The sequence below is a fragment of the Vulpes lagopus genome, chromosome 13, assembly GCF_018345385.1.
Source record: "Vulpes lagopus strain Blue_001 chromosome 13, ASM1834538v1, whole genome shotgun sequence".
In the NCBI taxonomy this organism is placed as follows: domain Eukaryota; kingdom Metazoa; phylum Chordata; class Mammalia; order Carnivora; family Canidae; genus Vulpes; species Vulpes lagopus.
The window spans coordinates 44,696,331-44,720,722 of NC_054836.1; the positions used below are offsets into that span (position 1 = coordinate 44,696,331).

General features: G+C 37.0%; 1 protein-coding gene across 6 annotated transcripts in view; it reads left to right on the forward strand.

Moving 5' to 3' along the window:
- Positions 1–24,392, forward strand: part of AVL9 (AVL9 cell migration associated) — an 80,486-nt gene that overhangs the window by 23,496 nt on the left and 32,598 nt on the right. For all 6 annotated transcript variants that reach the window (XR_005983475.1, XR_005983472.1, XR_005983473.1 and 3 more), the window contains exons 4-13: positions 619–690; positions 2,823–2,912; positions 4,234–4,300; positions 5,499–5,539; positions 6,262–6,300; positions 12,255–12,324; positions 12,614–13,152; positions 18,853–18,987; positions 20,035–20,254; positions 22,748–22,865. Coding sequence is in view for 1 of the 6 variants with exons in the window: in XM_041727777.1 (XP_041583711.1) it covers positions 619–690; positions 2,823–2,912; positions 4,234–4,300; positions 5,499–5,539; positions 6,262–6,300; positions 12,255–12,324; positions 12,614–13,152; positions 18,853–18,987; positions 20,035–20,254; positions 22,748–22,865 (1,391 nt within the window). In the remaining 5 variants the exon portion in view is untranslated. The remainder of the gene's footprint in view (positions 1–618; positions 691–2,822; positions 2,913–4,233; positions 4,301–5,498; positions 5,540–6,261; positions 6,301–12,254; positions 12,325–12,613; positions 13,153–18,852; positions 18,988–20,034; positions 20,255–22,747; positions 22,866–24,392) is intronic.

Sequence of the window (24,392 nt, forward strand, 5' to 3'; positions counted from 1 at the left end):
GTACACTACAGAGGGGAAGATTAGTTCTTACTTCTTTCACCACACTATCTGAGGTTGATCAAATGAAGGCTTGTTCTTTACTAGTAGAGAACAATAGACATCTCACATAGTCCTCCTCAGAATCATCAAGGCATGAACTCTGGCTCGGAGCTGGGCTACAATACCAGTTTGCCAGCATAAACTCCAGGCAGTGTAGAAAAGCACCTTAACTGTTTGCTAGTACTTCCGTCTTGGGAGAAACAAGCTGTTTTTGTCATCCTAAACTAGCCTCTTCCCACCAGCAACAGTAGTCTCTGAAAGGGTGCCCATTTTCAAACGAGAATCAAGGACGTTTGGTTTGCATTATGGGTGTGGCAACTTATACATGAGGTACTCTTAATCACAGAGTAAGTTTCTTGAAGAGTAGGGATAATCTCTCACTGTTATATTTCCAGTGCCTACCAGATTCTGGCACAAAGTTTCCTGGCTGACTTGTTCAATAAATATATATTCTGAGATTCTAAATAAATTTGGAATTTAACTAAATGTAAGAAATTTTTCTCACTGTTATTTTTATATTGGAAGATAATGATTTTTAAATATTTCCATGAAATATTTCTAATAATGACTTTTTTATAGGCATTGAAAGTACGGCAAGCAGATGTCACCAGAGAGACCGTTCAGAAAAGTGTCTGTGTTCTAAGCAAGTTGGTAAGAGACCAAATAACTTGTTAATGTGTTTGTTAAATGTTCATGGCAGAGTTTTGCTTGAGAATAAGGCATTATTAGAATAAAGAGAGATTATGGAAATAGTAATAGATTAAAATTCATTAGGGACTCTTATTTATTCTCATGCATCTCCTCTTTCTCTTTGCCCTTCAGCAGTTTTACTCTCATTTGCACCTCTACCCACATCTAGATAAGACGAAGGAAACCTCCTAGCTAGGTATTTGGAAAAGAGGTTGACATTTGATCAAAATAAGGTTGCTGATATATTTCATTTATCCATTTTAATTTTGTTTTCAAGACTTTGGATAAATAATATATTACTAAAACTCAAAAATATCACTCACATTTTACTGATGATATAAAAGTATATGACTCTTGATAATAACTGTAGCCTTAACTTGCTCTTTAAAAACTGAAACTTTGGGGGGCACCTGGGTAGTTCAGTCAGTTAAGTGCTTCTTGATTCCAACTCAGGGCATGATCTCAGAGTTATGAGGTTGAAGCAGGGTTGGTTTCTGCGCTCAGCAGGAAGTCAGCTTGGGATTCTCTCTTTCTCTCTCCCTCTCCCTTCCCTCTATCCCTTCCCCTGCTCACATGAGCACTCTCTCTCTAAAAAATAAACAAGTGTTTAAAAACTTAAAATTTTTGAGGAACAGAAATGATATAATGAATTTTACAATAACAATACTTTAAAATTATTTACTCTGTGTACAAGTTGATCAGATTGCATGTATCTCATATCCATGGACAATTTAAATGTAGGCTGCTTAATAAATGTTGAGTTTTTGCAAAATAGGATTTATTTTGGCTTCTACTACTAAGCTTAAAAAAAGTCCTGAATAACAATAATTTATAAATTTATACTATGGGCCTTAATAATAAGATTTTGAGGATCAGATATTTCTTCCAAGATCTTAATTTTAAAGAGAGGGCCAGAACAGACTTCATAAAAAGGCATGGCTGTAAAAGACCCCAATATCAGAACATTGGTAGATTATACGTAGTTTCTAGAAGAGTAACCTGAAAGATAGACATCAATGAATCACTTTTTTTATACTGGGCCAGATGACCAAAGCATAGGAATACCAGATACTAAAGCAAGTGCGACATGTTGAAAGGCTTCCTGGGTAATCTTTCTTCAAAGAACAATTATAATTAAAAAAAAAACAACACACACACACACAAAAAAACAATTATAATAATAAATGTCATTTATCAGGTCTCTTTATGTAAAGTATTCTATACCAAATGCTTTTTAGATATAATTGTCATTTGAATCCTCATATAAAAACAGTGAGACGTAAGTTTTTATTGTTCTCATTTTACAAATAAAGATGTATGAGAGAAAAAAATGTCGAGACCTGTAACTATGAAGTGATAAAATTGGGATGAAAATCCGATTTTACCTGTCTTTAAACAGGCATAGAGGGTAGGGAGAGCTAGCTCACACAAAAAAGTTTGGTGCTTGTAGTGCATTGTATTCTGTATATGTGTAAATATATGAAAATATATATTTAAAATATATAAAAGTTTAATGACTTTATACTTAGATACTCTTTTAATTTTTATTTTTTTAGATTTTATTTATTTATTTGAGAGAGAAAGCGAGCCCAGGCAGGAGGCGGAACAGAGGGAGAGGGAGAAGCAGACTCTCTGCTGAACAGGGAGGGAGCCCTATGCAGGGCTTGATCCCAGAACTCCAGGATCATGTCCTGAGCCAAAGGCAAACAGATGCTTAACTGACTGTGCCACCCAGGCACCCTATACCAGGATATTTTAGATGGTAATAATGATATATTAATAGGGATATTGCAGGGGGACTCTTCCAATATTACTTGTTTTAATTAATTAGGATATATATATATATACACTATGGTCTCTGTATTCTGAGACATAGAAATCAGAAAAAAATCTAGAAAAGAACATTGAAAATAAGGATGGAAATAGAAGAGGGCCTAAAATAAAAATAAGAGTTAAGGAATAATTTTGTTGCAGTATACAAAAGAATAGGTTAAATTAGTTTTTCTTCCTGTTCTTTCAATTACAAAGCTGTAACATGTTTTTTTTTTTTTTACTATTATCAAACTAATAGTACTTTTTTTTTCTTCTTTAAGCCTCTCTATGGCTTACTTCAAGCAAAACTTCAGCTCATTACGCATGCATATTTTGAAGAGAAGGATTTTTCCCAAATTTCCATTCTAAAGGTAACTGTATCCCTCTATAGATATATTTGGCTGAAAACAAATTCAATGAATTAAATAAATCTTATCAGTAATATTGTAAAGATAATATTATTACTTAAGAAAGACATTCTTCTTTGAAAATAACATTGACCTATGATCCAGCAATTGCACTACTAGGTATTTATCCTAAAGGATAGAGATTCAAAGGGGTACATGTATCCCAGTGCAGCATTATCAACAATAGCCAAACTATGGAAAGAGCGCAGACGTCCATCAACTGATGAATGGATAAAGAAGATGTGGTATGAAATCTTGCCATTTGCAACAACATGCATGGAGCTAGAGTGTATTGTATTAAGTAAAAGAAGTCTGAGAAAGCACCATATGATTTCAGTCGTATGTGGAATTTAAGAAACAAAATAAATGAACATATGGGAGGGGAGGGGAAAAAGGGGAGAGAGGGAAACAAACTATAAGAGACCCTTTACCCAACAAACTGAGGGTTGCTGGAGGGAGGTGGGTGGGGGGTGGGCTAGAAGGGTGATGAGGATTAAGGAGGGCACATGTGACTGAATTCTCCTGAAACCAATATTGCACTGTATGCTAACTAACTAGAATTTAAATAAAAATTTAAAAAGAAAAAAACCCACAAAAATTTGCAGCTTGAAAAAAGAATATTGAAGGACAATTAATCTACTCAAAATGTACAATCGATATTTATTAAATTCAACCGCACTGCTTTTTATTAGGAAATAATGACTATAATTAACATAAGTGCTTCTATTAATGGAAAATAGCTCTTTTGCTAGGGCATTGCTTCTCTAAATTTGCTTGTCTTACTAATATACATGATATTAGTAACACATAATTAGTATACATAATATACTAACATACATGTTATGTTTATGTATCAGTCTTCTGGTTCCAATCTCCCAACGCAAAAAAAAAAAAAAAAAAGACAAAAAAACAAAAACAGACTACGTGACTGTTTTTCTAAAGATGGATAGCTTGTTTTTCTCTCGGCTGCCATTAATGTATGGAACATAGATCTCTCCTAGATTCTAGTGAGTATAGGACAATCAGGTGTTTAGCAAGGAAGTAGAGAGAACTTAGCCTAGAATCCATACCATGTGAATGAACTAAGCTTTAAAATGAGGAAGAAGAGAAGAAGGGAGTACTGGAAACTGGTAAGGTTTCAGCGAGACCTTTACTGTTACTAAAGTTAGTGTCTGGCAAAACAAACTGCCTCAGGTAAAGAACCAGTTTTTTCCTGGTCATCATACTTCTAATTTAGTGTCTAAAATGATTGTAAAATGTTCTAAATTGAGTCTATATTTTATAGGAGCTTTATGAACATATGAATAGTTCCTTGGGAGGAACTTCATTAGAAGGATCCCAAGTGTATCTTGGTAAGTAGCTTTTTGCAAATCAGAAGCAATGTCCTCATTTCTTTTCATTTTCTAAACTGAGTCATTTGATTAACCGAGTTGCATGTAAAACTTTATAATCAAAGTTAAGTTTCTGTATGAGATCTAAATTTAAATTCTTCGGTGTTTGATGTTGCTGCTTCCTTAAATATCTTCACTAGTATTTGTATTAATTAAGATTATAACATAATTGTAGCAATCTTTAGAGCTATTATTGTATAAAGCAAATCTCTGCTTTTCAGAAGTATAACGGAAGTTTTTTCTTCTTATGGTAATGCTGGCCAAGTCAATTCCCTGTCATAACAGAGTGGGAGAGCAAGAGAGAGATCTGCTCAATTCTTTTCTGCCCTAAGATTTTTCAAGTTGGGAGCTGTGTATGATTTATGCTATTCTGATAATCCAGAATATTCATTGGTGTCCAAGGTACTCAATTGACACTCAATAAATACTCTTTTCATGATGAGAAACAAAGTTTGCGTCACACAGCAATTTATGCTCACTCAATTCCTATTTTAGCATTAAGTAGCCAAATTGTGGTAGTTCGCTTTTATAATCCTGTTATAAGTAAGCTAATCACAAAACTCCTGAGAATATATTTTTCTCTGAGTTATTTTCTCTTGTCCTGTGGCAGATGATCAGAGAAGACTGTGATTTAGAAATAATAACTATGGAGTGTGGCAACCAAAAACCATGTTTAAATGATTGACTGCCACTACAGTATAAGCTTCATAATCTCTAAACTTGTATAATTTGTAAGATATTTGTAGAATGGGGAGAAAATGTTAGAGCTACATTGTCTACAACAATAGCCATTAGCCTCATGTAGCTATTTACATTTAGATTAGAATTAATAAAAATTAAATAAAATTAAAAAGTCCAGTTTGTCAGTATACTTGCTACATTTCAAATATTCATTGGCCATATGTGGCTACTGTATTGGACAATACAGATTTAGAACATTACCATTATTGTAGGAAGTCCTATTGGACCATGTTATATTTGACTGTTAACAATTATTTGATAAATTCTGAGTAAATGTGTACATAACCAAATATTACATAAATATTTTTATATTCTTACTATTTCTATTTTTACCTACCTTTCCTTTGATTGGAAGAAACTTTCTTTGACAAAACCCAGAGATTGTCATCACAGATTAGCTTTTTTATTAACATTGTAGGTCTGTCTCCTCGAGATCTTGTGCTTCATTTTCGACATAAGGTATGATACCTTATTTAATTTATAATGTACTAAAATTGTATTCATTTATTTGAGCAAATTCTGTATGCTACAAGGTTGAATGCAGATTGTGGAATACCATATTTTAGTTCTAAGACCGTTCTCATAATGATAAAAGTTTAAAGTGTTGGTAGAGCTTATATGATAGAACTTTTGAAAGGTATAGGAATACTGTCTGTGCAGGAGTGGATACCTTTTTCTGTTGTCTTTGTAATTTCAGATGTCATGAAATTAGAATGGAAAGGAACATGTTTTAATCTTACAGAGTAGTTTACATGTTGCCCTGAGAGTGAAACATTTTCCAATAAAATACCTATACTTATGTCTTCTGATCTTTATTATTAAAGATATGTTGACTGGGACATACACAAATTGATCATTCATTTAACAAACATTTATTTAGTATCTACTATGTGAATGCCCTGGACATCCAGGAATAACGTCCTTGCCCTTGAAGGAGCTTGCAGGTATTTCAAGCAAAATAACAACTCCTTCCAAAAAGCACAATTTGTTAAGTGGTTCTTCACTAATACATAATTTTTAATTTTGCAGTATAAGTTCACAATTTTCAATGTAGTTTAAGCACTGTAGCTAATATTATTGAGTAAATCAATGTGATTATGTTTGAGAAAGGGAAAAGGCAAATGAATAAGTGCTTGAGTTATGCTTGAGTTTCTTACTTTAATGCAATATTTTTTCTTTAGGTCTTAATCCTGTTTAAACTAATTCTTCTTGAAAAAAAGGTGAGATTTGAAGGAATAGAGTAACATTTGTTTGCTTTTTAAATATACTATGTAGGGAACCCTGGGTGGCGCAGCGGTTTGGCGCCTGCCTTTGGCCCAGGGCGCGATCCTGGAGACCCAGGATTGAATCCCACGTCGGGCTCCCGGTGCATGGAGCCTGCTTCTCCCTCTGCCTGTGTCTCTGCCTCTCTCTCTCTGTGACTATCATAAATAAATAAAAATTAAAAATAAATAAATAAATAAATAAAATAAATAAATAAATATACTATGTAAAGTTAAAACTAATGGTAAAGTATAAATTAACACTTTTTTGCCTGCCATATTGTAGTAGACTAAAGCACATATTCTTGTTCAATAACACAGAATTATAAATTCATGTAGTCTTTTCTGGGGCCAATTTAAACTGACCAAAATAATAAGGGAATGTATTAGGTTACTGCAGACTTCAAGGCTGATGGATTGAACGATTCTATAGTATAATTAAGTATCGAGATTTTTTTTTTCCCCATCTCTTTGTTCCACAGAGTGTAGTGCTAATTTTATCCTGCACCTGGTTTCCTTTGTAGCGTAGGTTAACTGCCAACAGTAAGGTTTCAACTCAAGATATTGATTGCAGTGTTGTGACTCCAGCCCTGGGTCAAGGCTCCATGCTCAGTGGGGAGTCTGCTTGAGATCCTCTCCTTCTGCCCTTCCCTCCACTATTGCCGACACTCATACTCTCTAAAATAAATAAAGTGGGACACTTCGGCGGCTCAGTTGGTTAAATGGCCGACTCTTGATTTAGGCTCGGGTTTTGTTTTTTGTTTTTTGTTTTTTGTTTTTTTTTAGGCTCGGGTTTTGATCTCAGAGTCATGGGATCAGCCCTCCACCCCCACCCCCTGGACTCTGCTCAGCGCAGAGCCTGCTTGTCCCTCACCCTCCCCATCTGCTGCTCACCCTGCTTGCTAGTGCGTTCTCACTCTCTCTCTGAAATAAATGAATAAAATCTTCAATAAGTAAATAAAATCTTTTTAAAAAGTTGGTGGTAGTGAGAATACCTATTCCCAAACCATTTAATAAGAATCTTCCTTTCAATTTGTTTAGACACATGAGGCCATGTGTCTGGAGTGAACAAATAAATTGTTACCAAAGAAGTGCATATACTGGTTGGTTTAAACTTGAGTTCCAGATCATTCTCTAGTACAAAAAGATAGAATCGCCATGATTTTAGACCAAGGGTGTGCAAACAAGGCCCCAGGACCAAATCTGGCCCACTGTCTATTTTTATAATGTTTTATCAGTTATACACATTCATATACTGATTGCTTATGGCTGCTTTTGCACTATAGTGGCAGAGTCAAATAGTTGTGACAGAGACCATATGTATCACCTACAAAGGAAGAATACTTAATATTTGACCCTTTATAGAAAAAGTTTACTGACCTCTGGTTTAGACTAATAAGGAACCAGTTTTGGATATGGGGCCAGTTTTATATACTATATTACTGTGCTAAGTGGAGTAGGGGTAGAATGGATGTTGGAAAGTCAGCCATTTATAGTGTCAATTGTGGTTTGTTACCTTAAAAATATCTATTTGTGGGAATCCCTGGGTGGCTCAGCGGTTTAGCACCGCCTTCAGCCTGGGCGTGATCCTGGAGACCCGGGATCAAGTCCCACATCGGGCTCCCTGCGTGGGGCCTGCTGCTCCCTCTGCTTGGGTCTCTGCCCCTCTCTGTGTGTCTCTCATGAATAAATAAATAAATCTTTTTAAAAAAAGTTATTGGTTGGCACAGTAGTAGTTCTCATATTTATTTTCCAGAATTAATGTGAGTTGGACACAAAGCTCCATCTAAGATATTCTGTCACAGAATAATTTATAATAATGAATTATCAGTGAATAAGTACTGGCTCTCCTTGTATATTCTACATGATTCAAATGACTAAAGAGATTCGGAGGGGTTTTTTGTTGTTGTAATGATGTTTCATTGAACATTAAGTGAAAAGTTTATCCAAGTACATATCAAGCCCATGATCCCAATTTTACAAGCAAATGTTCATTAAAAAGAGACAAGAAGGAAAGACATCAACAGTTTGGTGAGAATATACGTTATATTTTTTATATTAAAGATTTTATTGATTGATTTAGAGCATGAGCAGTGGGAAAGCAGAGGGAGAGGGGGAGAGAAATTCTCAAGCAGACTCGGCACTGAGTGCAGAGCCCAACACAGGGCTCAGTCTCAAGACCCTGAGATCATGACCTGAGCCAAAATCAAGAGTTAGACACACTTAACTGGTTTAGCTATCCAAGTGCCCCGAGGTTATATTCTTAAGAAGGAAATATGTTTCTAGTTTTCTGTAAAACCATATGTATTTCTTCTTCAAAGAGAAAAAAAATGTTTTTTAAATGAATGAATCTAACATATGTGCAGTGTTTTACCTTTTTAAAGTTTTTAGGGGTGCCTGGGTGGCTCAGTCTGTTAAACGTCTGCCTTTGGCTCAGGTCATGAACCCCGGTCCTAGGATCAAGCCCTGCATCAGGCTCCCTGCTCAGCAAAGGCCCTGCTTCTGGGATCCCTGGGTGGCACAGCAGTTTAGCGCCTGCCTTTGGCTCAGGGAGCGATCCTGGAGACCCGGGATCAAATCCCACATCGGGCTCCCGGTGCATGGAGCCTGCTTCTCCCTCTGCCTGTGTCTCTGCCTCTCTCTTTCTCTCTGTGTGACTATCGTAAATTAAAAAAAACAAAAAAAAACCAAAAAACCCTGCTTCTCCTTCTGCCTCTGCCTGCCACTCCCCTGTTTGTGCTCTCTCTCTGTCAAATAGATAGATAAAATCTTTTTAAAAGTTTAAAAGTTATTTTATTTTATTTTTTTTTTAATTTAATTTAATTTTATTTTATTTTTTTAATTTTTATTTATTTATGATAGTCACAGAGAGAGAGAGAGAGAGAGGCAGAGACACAGGCGGAGGGAGAAGCAGGCTCCATGCACCGGGAGCCCGACGTGGGACTCGATCCCGGGTCTCCAGGATCGCGCCCTGGGCCAAAGGCAGGCGCCAAACCGCTGCGCCACCCAGGGATCCCTAAAAGTTATTTTAAAAATAAGGTTTTTAATTGTAAAATACACGAAACACCTAATTTACCATCTTTTTTTTTTTTAAGATTTATTTATTTATGATAGACATAGAGAGGCAGAGACACAGGAGGAGTGAGAAGCAGGCTCCATGCCAGGAGCCTGACGCGGGACTCGATCCTGGGACTCCAGGATCGCGCCCTGGGCCAAAGACAGGCACTAAACCGCTGAGCCACCCAGGGATCCCCCCTAATTTACCATCTTAACCAGTTTTAATTGTGTAGTTGAGTGGCACTGAGTATATCCACATTGTTGTGCTGTCATCATCATCCAATCACAGACTCTTCATTGTGCAAAGCTAAAACTAACTCCCAGATTTCCTCTCTCCACTGACAGTGACCCTTCTACTTATTGTTACTACGAATTTGTCTACTCTGAGTTCCTTATACAAGTGAAATCATGCAGTATTTGCCTTTTTGTGACTGGTTTTTATATTAAGCATAGTGTCCTCAAGTCTCATACATGTATATCACAAGTCAGAATTTCCTTCCTATCTATCTATCTATCTATCTATCTATCTATCTATTTATTTATTTATGATTTTGTTTATTTATGAGAGACACACACAGAGAGACGGAGACACACAGAGGAAAAAGTAGGCTCCATGTAGGGAGCCCAATGTGGGACGTGATCCCAGGCCTCCAGGATCACGCCCTGGGGTGAAGGTGGCGCTAAACCTCTGAGCCACCCAGGCTGCCTTCCTTCCCTTTAAAAAAAAAAACAAAACTGAGTGATACTCATTGTATGTACATACTACATTTTGTTTATCCCTTCATCCTTTGATGGATATTGGGTTGCTTCCACCTTTTGGCTCTTATGAATAATGCTACTATGAACAATGGTATGCATACATCTCTTGAAGACCCTGCCTCCAATTCTTTTGGGTATATACCCAGAAGTGGTATTGCTAGAGATGGTAGTTCTATTTTTAATTTTTTTGAGCAATCCCCATACTGTTTCCATAGTGGTTGCACCATTTTACATTCCTGCCAACAGTGCACAAGGTTTCCATTGTCTCTACACCTTTACCAATACTTGTTATTTTTTAGTTTTTTGATAGTAGCTGTCCTAATAGGAGTGAGATGGTATCTCCTGGTCTTGATTTGCATTTCCCTAATGGGTTGTAATGTTGAGCACCATTTTGTGTGCTTGTTGGTCATTTGTATGTCTTCCTTGAAGAAATATATGTTCACTCAGGTTTGGGGGCTTTTTTGTTTTGTTTTTTGCTTGTTGAGTTGTAGGTTTCAAACTTTGTTATTGCAGTTTATGATAAAAGTGTTTTACATTGCAATCCAGAGCACACATGGATATACAAATCTGAAACAAAAATCTTGCAAAATAGTACTTAGCCTAGCTACATGTAGTGGCATTTATGATCACATAACTTTAATGTGGCAAATCACAGGTACTCTTTGTATATTGATTTGATGAAATAAGGATGTCCTTTAATGCAACCCTTGGTTTCTCTGTATTTGCAAAGCGCTCCTTAAGTAAGATCATTCTGTAAGGAAAACAGAAAATTGTGGGTGCTATGCTCTGTCAAATAGGACTTCAGTGTCACTAAATGATTTAATTGTTTAAAAAAGGAAAAAAAAATCATGTAAGCAAATCTTTTGCTTGTTTTTTCAACTAATTTAATGATAACCAAGTGTTTTAATGCAACATCTAATCCTGTTTTTTTTCCATTTTTAATCATGAAAAATGTTGAACCTACAAAAAAGTTGATAGAATACCGTAATGAACTTTTACACATTTGATTTGTATGTGTCAGTAACATTTTGCTACTTTTACATTATATTGCTTTATTTATATGTTCATTTTCCCCCCACCCTGAATCCTAATAATTTTAAAGTCATGGTACTTCACCCCTAAACACTTTAAGATTTTTTTTAAAAGATTGTATTTATTTATTTGACGGGAGAGAGAGAAGGAGAACAGGAGTGGCTAGGGTAGGGGGCAGAGGGAGAGGAGGAAGCAAGCTTCCCACTTGAGCAGGGAATCTGACACAGGGCTCAATCTCAGGAACCGAGGATCAAGACCTGAGCCACTAAGGCACCCCAGGATGTATTTCTTAAGAATATGAGTATATTCCCATATAACCAAGAAACTGTTTTCACATTCAAGAAGTTATAACATTTGTACAATAAATGATATCTAATATGCAGTCCATTTTCAAATTTCTTCAGATGTTTTAATAAATCCTGTAAACTGGTTGTTTCACTCTGGGGACCAAGGATCATGTGTTGCCTTGCCTTGTGGTTCTCTTTAATCTCAAGCAGCTCTACCACTTTGTTCTTTCTTTTGTTGTTGTTTCTTTCTGGTTTTTTGGGGGGTATTTTTTCTGTTTTTTTTTTTTTTAAGAATCTAGACTAAATTATAAGATTAGATTCATCTGATTATTTTCTTTTGGCTAATTTCAGGTTAAACTTTTGGGGCAAGACTGCTATACAAGTGGTGGTGTGTCCTCAGAGTTATCACACCAGGAGGCCCATAACTGTTTGTAGTATTATCGGTGATGTGAAACTTGATCATTTGATTAAAATGATAGTCCCCAGATTTCTTCATAGTGAAGTACTTTGCAACTAATAGCTAATCTATGGGCTGATAAATTTGAAGCTATGTGAATGTCCTGTTGCCCAACAACTTTTCACAGTAGTTTTAGCTTCTGTTGTTAATTTTTAACTGAATCATGATGGATGTTTGGTAATTTTTTTATTCTTTCATTAATGATATATTTATTAGGTTGTTATTCTTTTGTAAAGAATTTTTTCCTTTTCTACACTCCCCCTTTTTTATGTTGTAGATTCATGAATATTCTGATTTAATTTTGATTTAATCCATTTCAGGTTCTCTTTTATATTTCTCCAGTGAATAAATTGGTGGGTGCCCTGATGACTGTATTATCCCTTTTTCCAGGTAAGAGGGTGACAGTATCTACTCTTCCTATCATTTAACCTATACTAGAACTTTCAATGATAAAAATTTTTAGGAATAAATTTGTTAGGGATAACATTTCTATTTTAACATGATTTTCTTTTGGCAAAGGGTCTATTTTATAAGAGATTTCTCTCTTTTTTAATTATAACATGTGCAAGTATAACTTATTAATATTTTTATAGGAGACTTCCACTATTTAGAATGGAATATGCAGTTCTTACTTTTTCTCACCTTATTGTAAGCCAAGCTCTTCTATTGTATGTTGTAGGCATGATTGAACATGGTCTCAGTGACTGTTCTCAGTACAGACCCCGAAAGAGTATGTCTGAAGATGCTGGGCTTCATGAAAGTAATCCCTCTGCAAATGATTTTCTTTCTATGTCTGCTCCTGACATTTCAAATACCAACTCAGGAACTGTTAAGAAAATTATAACAGGAAGCCATGGAGGAGATGTTGGCATCAAGACCGAAGAACCATTGCTCCAAATAGAAGATGACAGCAGCAAAGGACAAGAACTCAATGATACTAGTCAATATTTGAAACCTCCTTCCCGCCCATCTCCAGAGTCTTCAGAAAGTGACTGGGAGACCTTGGATCCTAGTGTCTTAGAGGACCCTACCTTGAAAGAAAGGGAACAGGTTGGGTCAGAACAGACAAACTCATTTCCAAAGGAGTCTGTACCCTCAGACAGTCCTCCAATTACTGTACAACCTCAAGCTAACACGGGCCAGGCAGTCCTGATACCAGGGCTAATTTCTGGTTTGGAAGAGGACCAATATGGCATGCCCCTGGCCATCTTCACAAAGGTAAAGTTTAGTGTGTGCTTAAGATTTATTTATTTGAGAGTACATACATGAGTGGGGGTGGGGGGGAGAGGGAGAGGCAGAGGGGAAAGGAGAAAGACAGAATCTCAAGCAGACTCCCCACTGAGCCAGGAGTCCAATGGGAGGCTCAGTTTTACAACCCTGAGATCATGACCTGAGCAGAAATCAAGAGTTGGATGCTTAACTGACCGAGCCACCTAGGTTCCCCTAGTGTTCCTTATTGAGGCCCTTAAAGAATCTGACAACCCTTGTATTTTTTTTTTAACTTATTTATTTTTCTGAGAGGAGAGTAAGGGAGGGGCAAAGGGAGAGAATCCTCAAGCAGATTACCCCTGAGTTTGGAGCCCAACACAGGGCTCGATCCCACAACCCATGAGATGATAACCTGAGCCAAAACCAAGAGTTGGATGATAAACCAACTGAGCCACCCAGGTACCCCCCTGACAACCCTTTTAGAGTTTAACTTAGAGTGTTGAACACATTTTCAGGTCTGAAAATTTGCCTTGAAAACTGTAAAATACATACCAAATGTATAGTGTTTCATATTGCCAGATAACCATACTAAGCTATAAATTCTTATACCCATGAACTTGCACTCTACCATGAAAGACAGATACATCTTTCTGGTAACTAGAGCAAAGTTTTATGGTTTCTCTAAATACCATCCTTTATGCATGAAGTAATAAAACTATGTGAAAAAGAAAGATGGGTAGTATTGACCTGAACATGTATTTCTTCCTCTGTGATAAATTCTTTCTCAGTTTATCAAGTTTTACAAATAAGTATTTGCCCCAAGTCAGTATTGCAGTATAGTTAACAGAGAATGCTTTGTTCATTTTGTGGCCTGATGGGGGATTCTCAAATTATCTTACTTTGTTTTATGATTGAATTAATGCACAGTTTCTTAAAACTGGGATTTAGAAACTTAGGGAAAAAACACAGGGCACGCCAACTGTTGGTTATGGTTGGTAGCCACCAGTTACAGGTTTTCTGAACTCACATGTGGGTGTTAGGACTGCCTGTACTTGTTGAAGCCCTTTCTTGGGTGTTTCACCCACCCTCTAATTTTTATCGTGTGGAGATATCAAAAGGGCAATTAACTGGGGAGGGATTTTGTTTTTGTCTATGAGGTTGCTGAATTAAAGCAATGTAAACATATATTTTGTGGGCTGCCAATGAACCATGTTTGGCAGAATTTTCTATTTGTATACATTATGCCACTACTGAATGTATGATACCATCATCGTTATGGTAAATAAAATGTTTTTCTTTTTGGTTCTATGTTTTATTATACACTGATTAAAATCTAATTTGTTATTCAATCACAATTGTAAATACAAGTACTGATTCTTTTATGTCAGTAACTTTGGAGTATGAAATACTCTTTTTTTATTGAAGTATAGTTGACATAATGAAATATTCTTAAAACTGAATTGCCTTTAGGCTTTTTTTTCCTCTCTTGAAGATCATAAAGGACTTCTTCAGAAGGAATTAGGCTAGCCAAACAGCTTAAAGTAATTTTTAAAATAGCCAGAGAGAAGCTAGGGTGCTGGGAGAATATTGTTGAAGGTAGGATATTGAGCTTTGAAGAGAATAAGCTGACTAGTCCCTTGACTCAATGAACTTATACATAATAAAACATTTCTGTCTAGAAGATATGCCCCAGCTTTCCAGTTTTCTCCCTGATACTTGAAATTACTGGAGGATGATGCCTTTCATGTCAGTTTTAGAAATGAGCTTTACTGAGTCAATACTATGGATACCAGATGCTGAAATATACTTAAACCTGTCCTAGGAGCTGATTTGGGAAGTGTAGGGAAAAACTGGAGTGCAGAGGGAGAGGAGATAGGATTGGAGGCAGCTTTCGAGTCCAGTGCCCACAGGGGGAAGGGGAAGAACTAGGGGAACCAAAGGAGAAGGAGGAAAATTAGAAAACTCTCCCATGTGATATGTGTGCTCTGCTGAACTCTACCACTTTAGAACCAGAGAAATGTTGGAGTGAGGGAAATAGAAGAATGAGGGAAATAGAAGAGAGCTAAAGAGGAAGTTGGGGTAGCTATTTTCAGATGTGAAAAACAGTCCTGAGGGCTTTTCTTATGCTTTCCTGATTTTAAATCTTCTTACCAATTCCTACTGGAATTGGCCACACACTGGAGCAAAGCCATTACAGTAGAGCCATTACAGTAGGACCGGCCAGAAGGCCTAGAGCCTTGGGAGTTAAGGTTTGCACTTGCTTTAATCTCATTTCTCTTTTTTAGTTATGAGGCAATATTTATTATTTGGTAAAAATTAGTTGGACCTTACCATAAATGGAACTCTGAAAAGTCACCTCGATTGAAGTAACTCTTAATTGAATACAAAGGATTTTTATTTTTAGTACTTAAGGGATAGGAAAAATGATTTTAGGTAATCACTAAAAAAAATATTTTTGAGTCTATTAGTTTTTTTTAAAAGATTAGCTACTTTTGTCATTTTGGTTTTTGTTTTTAAAGATTTTACTTATTTTTGAGAGGGAGAGAGAGCAAGAACACGAGTGGAGGAGGGTGGTGAGGAGCAGAAGAGGGAGTAAGGGGGGGAGGGAAGATCTCAAGCAGACCCCACACTGAGCCTGTCCCCGTGTGGGGCTTGATCCCATGACCCTGAGATCATGACCTGAGCCAAAATCAGGAGTCAGCCATTTAACCAACTGAGCCACTCAGGTGCCTAATACAATTTTTAAACATACAATTTAGTAGTGTTATGTTCACATCACTGTGCTATAGTTCCTCATCTTAAACTGAAACATACATTATTTATCTTTTTGTGACTGGCCTGTTGAACTTAACGTAATGTTCTTAAGGTTCATCCATACTGTAACATAGGTCACCATTTCTGCCCTTTTCAAGGCTGAATAATATTCCGTTGTATGTATATATCACACACTGTTTATCCAACCATCTGTCAGTGGACATTTGGATTGCTTTCACACTTTGGCTATCGTGAATGCTGCTGCAAGTAATGAATGTTTCAGGTTTTTTTTTGTTTGTTTTGTTTTTTACTATTATATTATTGTAGCTCCAAATATGGAAATTAAAGTACTCTAGAAAAGTGAAAAGCCAGAAGTGGGCTTGAGTGTGGAGGCTGTTTATGTTTATGGAGGTGCACCGTACTCTTGTTGCTACCATACAATAAAGGATTTTTTAAAATTTAAGAAAAATAGACCATTGTTAAAATAAATTACAACATGGGGCACCCGGTAGCTCCATCCATTGAGGGACTGCCTTCGGCTCAGGTCGTGATCTCAGGGTCCTGGGATCCAGCCCCATGTGGGGCTCCCTGCTCAGTGAGGAGCCTGCTTCTCCCTGCCACTGATGCGCGCGCGCGCGCGCTCTCTCTCTCTCTCTCTCTCTCATAAATAAAAATCTTATATGTATTTAAGTATATATGTATACTTTTTTAAAAAAGTAACTGACACAATTTTAAGGTTATTTTGAAATATTTTAAGTTTGTAAATATGTAATACTTTCACATGTTTCTAAAGTATCTATAGGGCAGCCCCCGTGGTGCAGCGGTTTAGCGCCGCCTGCAGCCTGGGGTGTGATCCTGGAAACCTGGGATCGAGTCCCACGTCGGGCTCCCTGCATGGAGCCTGCTTCTCTCTCTGGCTGTGTCTCTGCCTCTCTTTCGCTCTCTCTGAATAAATAAATAAATAAATCTTAAAAAAAAAAAAGGTTGCATCTAAAAAAATAAATAAATAAAGTATCTATAAATTGTCTCCCTTTCATTCCATCCCCTGCTACTCAGATGCTCTCTCTTCCAGTAGTAACCAGCATTATCAGTGTCTTCTGTTTTTCTCTAGGGGTATTTTTTTTTAATTTTTATTTATTTATGATAGTCACACAGAGAGAGAGAGAGAGAGGCAGAGACACAGGCAGAGGGAGAAGCAGGCTCCATGCACCGGGAGCCCGACGTGGGATTCGATCCAGGGTCTCCAGGATCGCGCCCTGGGCCAAAGGCAGGCGCTAAACCGCTGCGCCACCCAGGGATCCCCCTCTGGGGGTATTTTATGCATACACAATGTATAGATATTCTCCCTCCTTTTATACACAAATGGTAGAAAACTATTCCCCACTTTAATACCCCTTATTCTTTTTGTTTATCAAATACTCCTTGGAAGTGAATTTCATCACTCCTAATTGCTGCTGGATGTTCCATTGTACAGATGACTGATTTATAAGAAGTAGAATGCTGGTCAGAGAGCATGTGTATAGTTTCTTAAGGAATGTAATTTTTTATATTTCTAAAGTGTTGAACTATTGATTATTTTACAACATACTTTTACAACATATAGAGAGCATTCAATATTGTAGTATTTATGTTTAGAAATAGATATTTGAGTGCTGGGGGAGTCTATTGTTTTTAAGTATGTAGCTCACAAAGTAAAGCATGACCCCTTGAGCTTTAAACCATCTGACTGATCCTGAATGAGGGGCGGGGGCTGGAGGGGGAGTGTCTTTTCAAAAAGCCTTTAGTCCTAGGAGGGGTGTGGGTTGAAAAGGACCGTACTGAGTATCTCTAATGCATGGACAGTTTATTTTTGCGGCCTTTATTGGTTAGCATTTTATAGAACACAGGAAGATTGTCAAGAAAAGGAATAAAACCAGGTTATTGGACCTATATTCCAACTTTTAGAAGTCTTCTCTCCCATATTAAGTACTTAACCACCTGTTAGGCACAACACATATTCTGGGATGTGGTAAAGAACATGAAGTAGCAAAATAGATGTCTCCTACACTCTCATGCGGTAATATAACATATCATCCAGAGGATGCTATCTATTTCAGTGGGGTTTTTTTAAGTGATGAAAAGTAAAAAAAAAAAAAAAAGAAGAAGAAGAAGAAGAAAGAAACTCAAGTCACAGGACTTGAGATTGAAAACAAGTGTGCCTTCTTGGCTTCATACACAAGTTATGCCACTTGGAAATCTGTCTTGATTAGAATCTCCCAAAAGAAGTGCCATATCCTCCTTCACTGCATCATTGAAGTGTTAACATCTTTATTCTCTGGAAATTTGTACTGTGCTTTGGCAATTCAAATATAATTTTCAGGGCTGTATTTTCAAATACGATCCAAATAGAAGTTAATTAAATATACAGTTATTGCTAGTGTGGTTTTTGTTTGTTTTTTGTTTTAAACATTTAGTAGCAAATATCTTGAAATATTTTTGCATGATTTTCAACAACAGGGCAATAAAACAAATGCCGTGCAAGTGCTTTGCTATTCTTATAACAGTATGTTGGTGGTTTTGTGTTTTCAAATTTTCCTGAAAGAACTAACAGCTTTCTGCTAAACAACATACTTTTTCGTGGGCTTAAAACTTCATTTCCCAAATAAAAAAGTCCAATTCCTTAGTTCCTGTGGAGGCTTTTGAATTGAACTGAGAATAAAATGATCAAGTTAAGATAGTTTTCATGTTAGACCACCTCTCATGGAAAAGGTGAGCGATTAACTGGACTCGGTGCAGTCAAGACCTGAAGTTCCCCTGAAATTGTACTGTAGTGAGTCAAAGATGAACTCAGTTAGAGATCCGGCAACAGACGAGATCCGGAAGTTTCATTTCCTAGTATTAGCTCTCTAGGCTTGAACAGAGAAGTGGCTGTCCTATTACTTTTCTGATGCTATCTCTCACTCTTGTGATTCTTAGGGATATCTGTGTTTGCCTTATATGGCATTGCAGCAGCATCATCTTCTCTCTGATGTCACCGTCCGTGGATTCGTTGCTGGGGCTACTAACATCCTTTTCCGACAACAGAAGCACCTCAGTGATGCTATTGTGGAGGTGGGCTTATGTATGAGCGTGTGTCCTTGACACTGCTGGTCCCTGTTTTTCTTTCTTAACTGGAATTCTGACAGCATAGGAATGACACTAATAAAGGTAAAAATTCCTGTGCCGGCATTCTGTGCACCTTAGGTATATTAACTGATCCGATTCTTCTTACAGCCTATGAGATAGGCATTATTGCTATTCATAAACGAGTGGAAGCTAAGGAGCAGAGAGATCAAATGGCTAGTAAGTGGGTGAGCCAGGATTGCTTAATATGTTCCTGATATCAGGAAGAAGGAACTACAGATAAATATTTGACATCAACATATGAGAAATTTAAATCATGTGTTCAGTTTTACAATTGAAAGAACTTTTTAAAAAAGGAAATTTCACCCACCTTAGGTTTTTATAGATTCTAATAGAAATTACCAAAACATGCTTCGTGGGAAAATGAATAATGAAATGAAAAATATGGGGTCCCAATTTTAAGGAAGAAAAATAAGTCCATACCTTCCAAAGCAGCGGATACAGATGGAGGGACCACAGAGTAGCTTCAACATTACCGGTTACATTCTGGTTCTAAAGTAGGTTGATGGGTTCATGGGTATGTGTGTATTACTTCAGAACTAACCTGTAGGTTATGTATATCTCTTTGTATATCACATGTTACATAATAAGAATATTCCATAGTATCTGTGGGCTCAAAGAATTTTTAGGAATTATACTTACTAACCGTTACAATTCATTTCTGGTTCTGTGACAAAAGTGATTTTTACTACACATTTCTGTTTTCCAAGATTATTTACAATCAACAGGAGTTACTTTTATAATTCAAAATTAAATATTTACGCATATATTTTCTAAAAACAAAATGAGGATTTTTTTAAATAGAGAAAGAAAACACTTCAGTGTAAAAACCTCTTTCTTAGCCTCACATTTTGAGAATACTGTTATTCATATTTTTTATTTTCAGCTTCAGCTTCCCAGTAGTTACTTTTTAAAGTGTGGCATGGATGTCTGCATGAATGCCCAGACTCTGACTTGTACCTGGATACCCTCTAGGTGGAAGAAGCTCTGATCCAGATCCATGATCCAGAACTCAGGAAGCTGCTTAACCCAACTACTGCAGACCTCAGGTTCGCAGATTACCTGGTGAGGCACGTGACTGAGAACCGGGATGATGTCTTCCTAGATGGCACAGGCTGGGAGGGAGGCGATGAATGGATCCGAGCCCAGTTTGCTGTCTACATCCACGCGTTGCTGGCTGCCACACTGCAGTTAGGTAAAGAGCACACAGCCACTTACTCCTTTTGTAATCTTTATGAGGTTTTGAATTGCATAAGAAATATTTTCATTATAAAATAATCTGTTACTTCCTCATACAGAGATAACTGCTCTTAGCATTTTGAGTACTTTATATCCTTCCAAACCTTTTTCTGTATATTTTTTTTTATTTTAGTTTTGTATTATTTGTGGTGATCCTTTTACAAAAATGGTTGCTGTTCCAAATGTTTTTTGAAACTTCATTTTTCTTTATAATAGAAACAAACATACTGAGACAGTAAATGCAGGTCCTTGGCACTTTTACATGGCTGCTTAGTGTTTCACCATGTGGGAGGAGGATATGTCAGTATCTGGGGGGTATTTATAAAAACTGCTTACATGTTTTTGAGATGTGTAAAAGAGAATCATGAAAGATAGAAATCACTGGGAATCACATTCCAAGTGATTAAACCTTCAAATTGCCCATTCAAAGAAATGTTATTCCCATTCAGTGGTTAAAATAGAGCAGGTAAAGATAGACTTACTCTTCTATTAAAACTATTTTGTTCCCCGTAGAGAAGGAAATCTACAAAAAGAGAAAATGAAGGTCTGTAGTGAGCTTTTGCATGTGGCTGCCTACCATCATGGACATGTAGCAAATACTCAGATTTTGTTGTTGTTAAGAGTGCTGAACTTTTATTTTTTCCTTTTTTTTTCAATTATCTCTACCACTGTGTGGGAGAAGTTATTAAAAATGCGGTGAAATACACATAACCTAAAATTTCTCATAGTAGCCATTTATAAATACATAGTTCCACAGTTGCATTATGTACATTCACATTGTCCTGTCAGTAGATGTTTGAATCATCCCCAGCACTGTCACCTCCCAGGTTAGTTCTTTGTGAAGATAGGTGTGGCGTTTGAAATCCAGGCTTCTGAGTGTGTCCTTCATTTGTAAAGAAAAGCTCTGGAGCAAATCCTTATTTGTTAATGGGATATTTTTAAATATTTGCCTCTTCTACAGTTGTAGTAGCTGAGACACCAAGATTTAAATGCTCTAGTTCAGAATCATTCAATAATCTAGTAAGAAAATCCCAATTTCTACCAATCATATTAGCTTCATGAGTAATTTACTTTTTAAACCTATCTGCCGGGTAGTTGTGAGTCCTGAATAATAATAGTAACTAGCCTTTTGGGAGGTGGGGGGGGAACATTTCATATGTGAAAGGACCTGTTTTGTTTTGAGCACTTTACTTCTACTAACTCATTTCATCCTCACAACAATTCTGGAGGTAAGACCGTGTTCTCTTCGTTTTATAGGAGAGGCACTGAGCACAGAAAGGTTAAGTAGCTTTCTCATCCCTCTGGTCGAGACTGAGCTGTGATTCAAACTCAAATAATCTGGCTCAGGCCTATGCTGCTGTTAAAAGGAGATTCAACCTAGGGAGCTATTTGAGAAATCCATTCCTAAAAGAAATAGCTTATGTTGCATTTCGAGCCAGGTGTATCCTCTTTCCTTCCCAGCAACAAAAGTCACTTTTCACCTTCAAAGCAAGAAACTTACAATCAGTATATGAAGCAAAAGCCATTTGAACTTATTCTCCAGACCTTTTCTATTCTTCTAAGCAGAAGAAATACTCTGCATTAAAACTTCCCCATGATCATGAAAAAGCTGAAGAGTTAACATTAAATATAAAATTTCCCCGGGCAGCCCGGTGGCACAGCGGTTTAGCGCCGCCTGCAGCCCGGGGCGTGATCCTGGAGACCTGGGATAGAGTCCCACGTCGGGCTCTCTGCATGGAGCCTGCTTCTCCCTCTGCCTGTGTCTCTGCCTCTGTCTCTCTGCATCTCTATGAATAAGTAAATTTAAAAATAAACAAACAAACAAACAAATAAATAACTATATAAATAAGAAATCCCCCCCCCCAAAAAAAGAAAATTCCCTTGTTATTTAAGTATTTTGACAGTGAAATGTATGGAAATTACACAGTGAATTTCACCAAATAGTGAGATAAAGTCCAAAGAAGAAAAAAACAGTGACTAAAATAACCAATTCGTGTATTCATTCTAATTTTTTTCATAGAAAAATAACATTTGTGAAAAGATAGTAAGACACTCTAATTGCCTACTCCATACATATACATCAGTATCTTTACTCACTGTCCAGTCTACAGTTTTTGCTTAGTAGATAATACTATGCCTCCTAAACTTGGTAAGGAGAAGTGGAAATATTTTGGAATTGTAAGGAACCTTAGAATATATCTGGCTCAACCCTCTTATTTTCTGGTTAGGAAAATGAAGTTTTGAGTGATTAAGTGACTTGCCAAAGGCCACATAGCTTCTTAACAGGATTTCTGGAACTAGACCCAAGTTTCCTGATATCTGGTAGGCTATCTCCCCCAAAAAGCATGGGGTGGGGGGATAAAGCCATTCCTTTACCCGTTTTGGTGATGAAGCTTCACATCCCTGACTGGCTACAGTCCAGCTCAACTTTCAAATATTTACTTGACAGATAATGAAAAGATATTATCGGACTATGGGACAACCTTTGTTACAGCCTGGAAGAACACTCACAACTACAGGGTGTGGAACAGCAACAAGCATCCGGCACTTGCGGAAATAAATCCGAAGTAAGCACATCCTCTAAGGATTGATAGTACATAACGTGGTCGATTTACTGCCTCAGTATAAAGAAGATCATATCTTAACTTTGATGACAATGTGAACATCTCCAAAAATCTCCTTAAATAGATTGAAAAATCCCAGATACAGAGGAGCAGCTGAAAACTGCTTCCCTATTCTTACTTCTTACACAAAAAGCTCAAGACATTTTTGGAAGGATTAACATTTCTCCCAGCTCTTGGCATAATTCAGAAGAGGAAGTCTGGCACATGGCAATGTTCAGTGCATGATAGTTGTCTCCCTTTCCCTGGATCTGTACGTTAGCAGAATGGTCAGACAAGATAGAAACTTTGAAGGAATACCACTGGTGGAGACTCTGAGGTTATTTTAAAATATGAAGTGTAAAAAAACTAAAGGCGATATTTGAACTCCTAGGTATGTGGTCAAACCCAAGTTTCCAACTTAGATTCTAAAATCCCAACAAAATTTAATACCTGTCACAATACTGAATGTTGACAGACTTTATCCATATAGGCATAAAAGACATTTAAATGTGTGGAGTGCCACTTTTGTGAAGCATGCTATCTTTGTTTGAATGGAACAGAGTAGAAACTAAGGTGATCTCTCCATTGGTGGAGTGTGTATGTAGTTCCCCCCTTATCTGCAGTTTCAGTTACTCAGGGTCACCTGCAATCCTGAAGCAAATGATCCTTTTTGTGACATGTCCTCAGAAGGTCAGTAGCAACCTAATGGTACATCACAATTCTTAACATCCTTCACCTCCCTTCATCTCATCACTGGGTATTTTATCATCCCACATCATCATATGAAGAGGAAGGGTAGGGACACATGGGTGGCTCAGTGGTTGAGCATCTGCCTTTGGCTTAGGACCTGATCCCAGGGTCCGGGATCGAGTCCCACATCAGGCTCCTTGCAGGGAGCCTGCTTCTTTCTCTGCCTATGTCTCTGCCTTTCTCTCTGTGTTTCTCATGAATAAATAAATAAAATCTTTAAAAAAAAAAAAAAAGAGGAGGAAGGGTAAGTACAGGGCAATAAGATATTTTCAGAGAGAGAAAAAGAGAAAGACTACATTCACATAACTTTTATTACAGTATATTCTATTTTATCATTAATCTCTTGCTGTGCCTAATTTAAAAATTAAACTGTATTGTAGAAAGAAAAAAAAAACTGTATTGTAGGTATGTATGTTGTAGGAGACAGTTTACATAGGATTCGGTATACTATCTGCAGTTTCAGGCACCCGTTGGAAGTCTCAGAATGTGTCCTCCAAAGATAAGGGGGAACTACTGTACATCCTAGGAACTTATCTTCTAAATTAAATTATTAAAGTGATTTTTTTTTTAATACAAGTCTACACTGAATGTTTTCATTTGTATTTTAAACTTCTTGGTGAGAGTCGGACAGAAACCAACTTCGTGCTGACTACTGTATTTTTTGGGAGCTGGAGTTAAGTTAGTTAGACTGAGGATGTGATTTAAGTGGTACTATAAAGAATATTCTCCCCCCCACACACA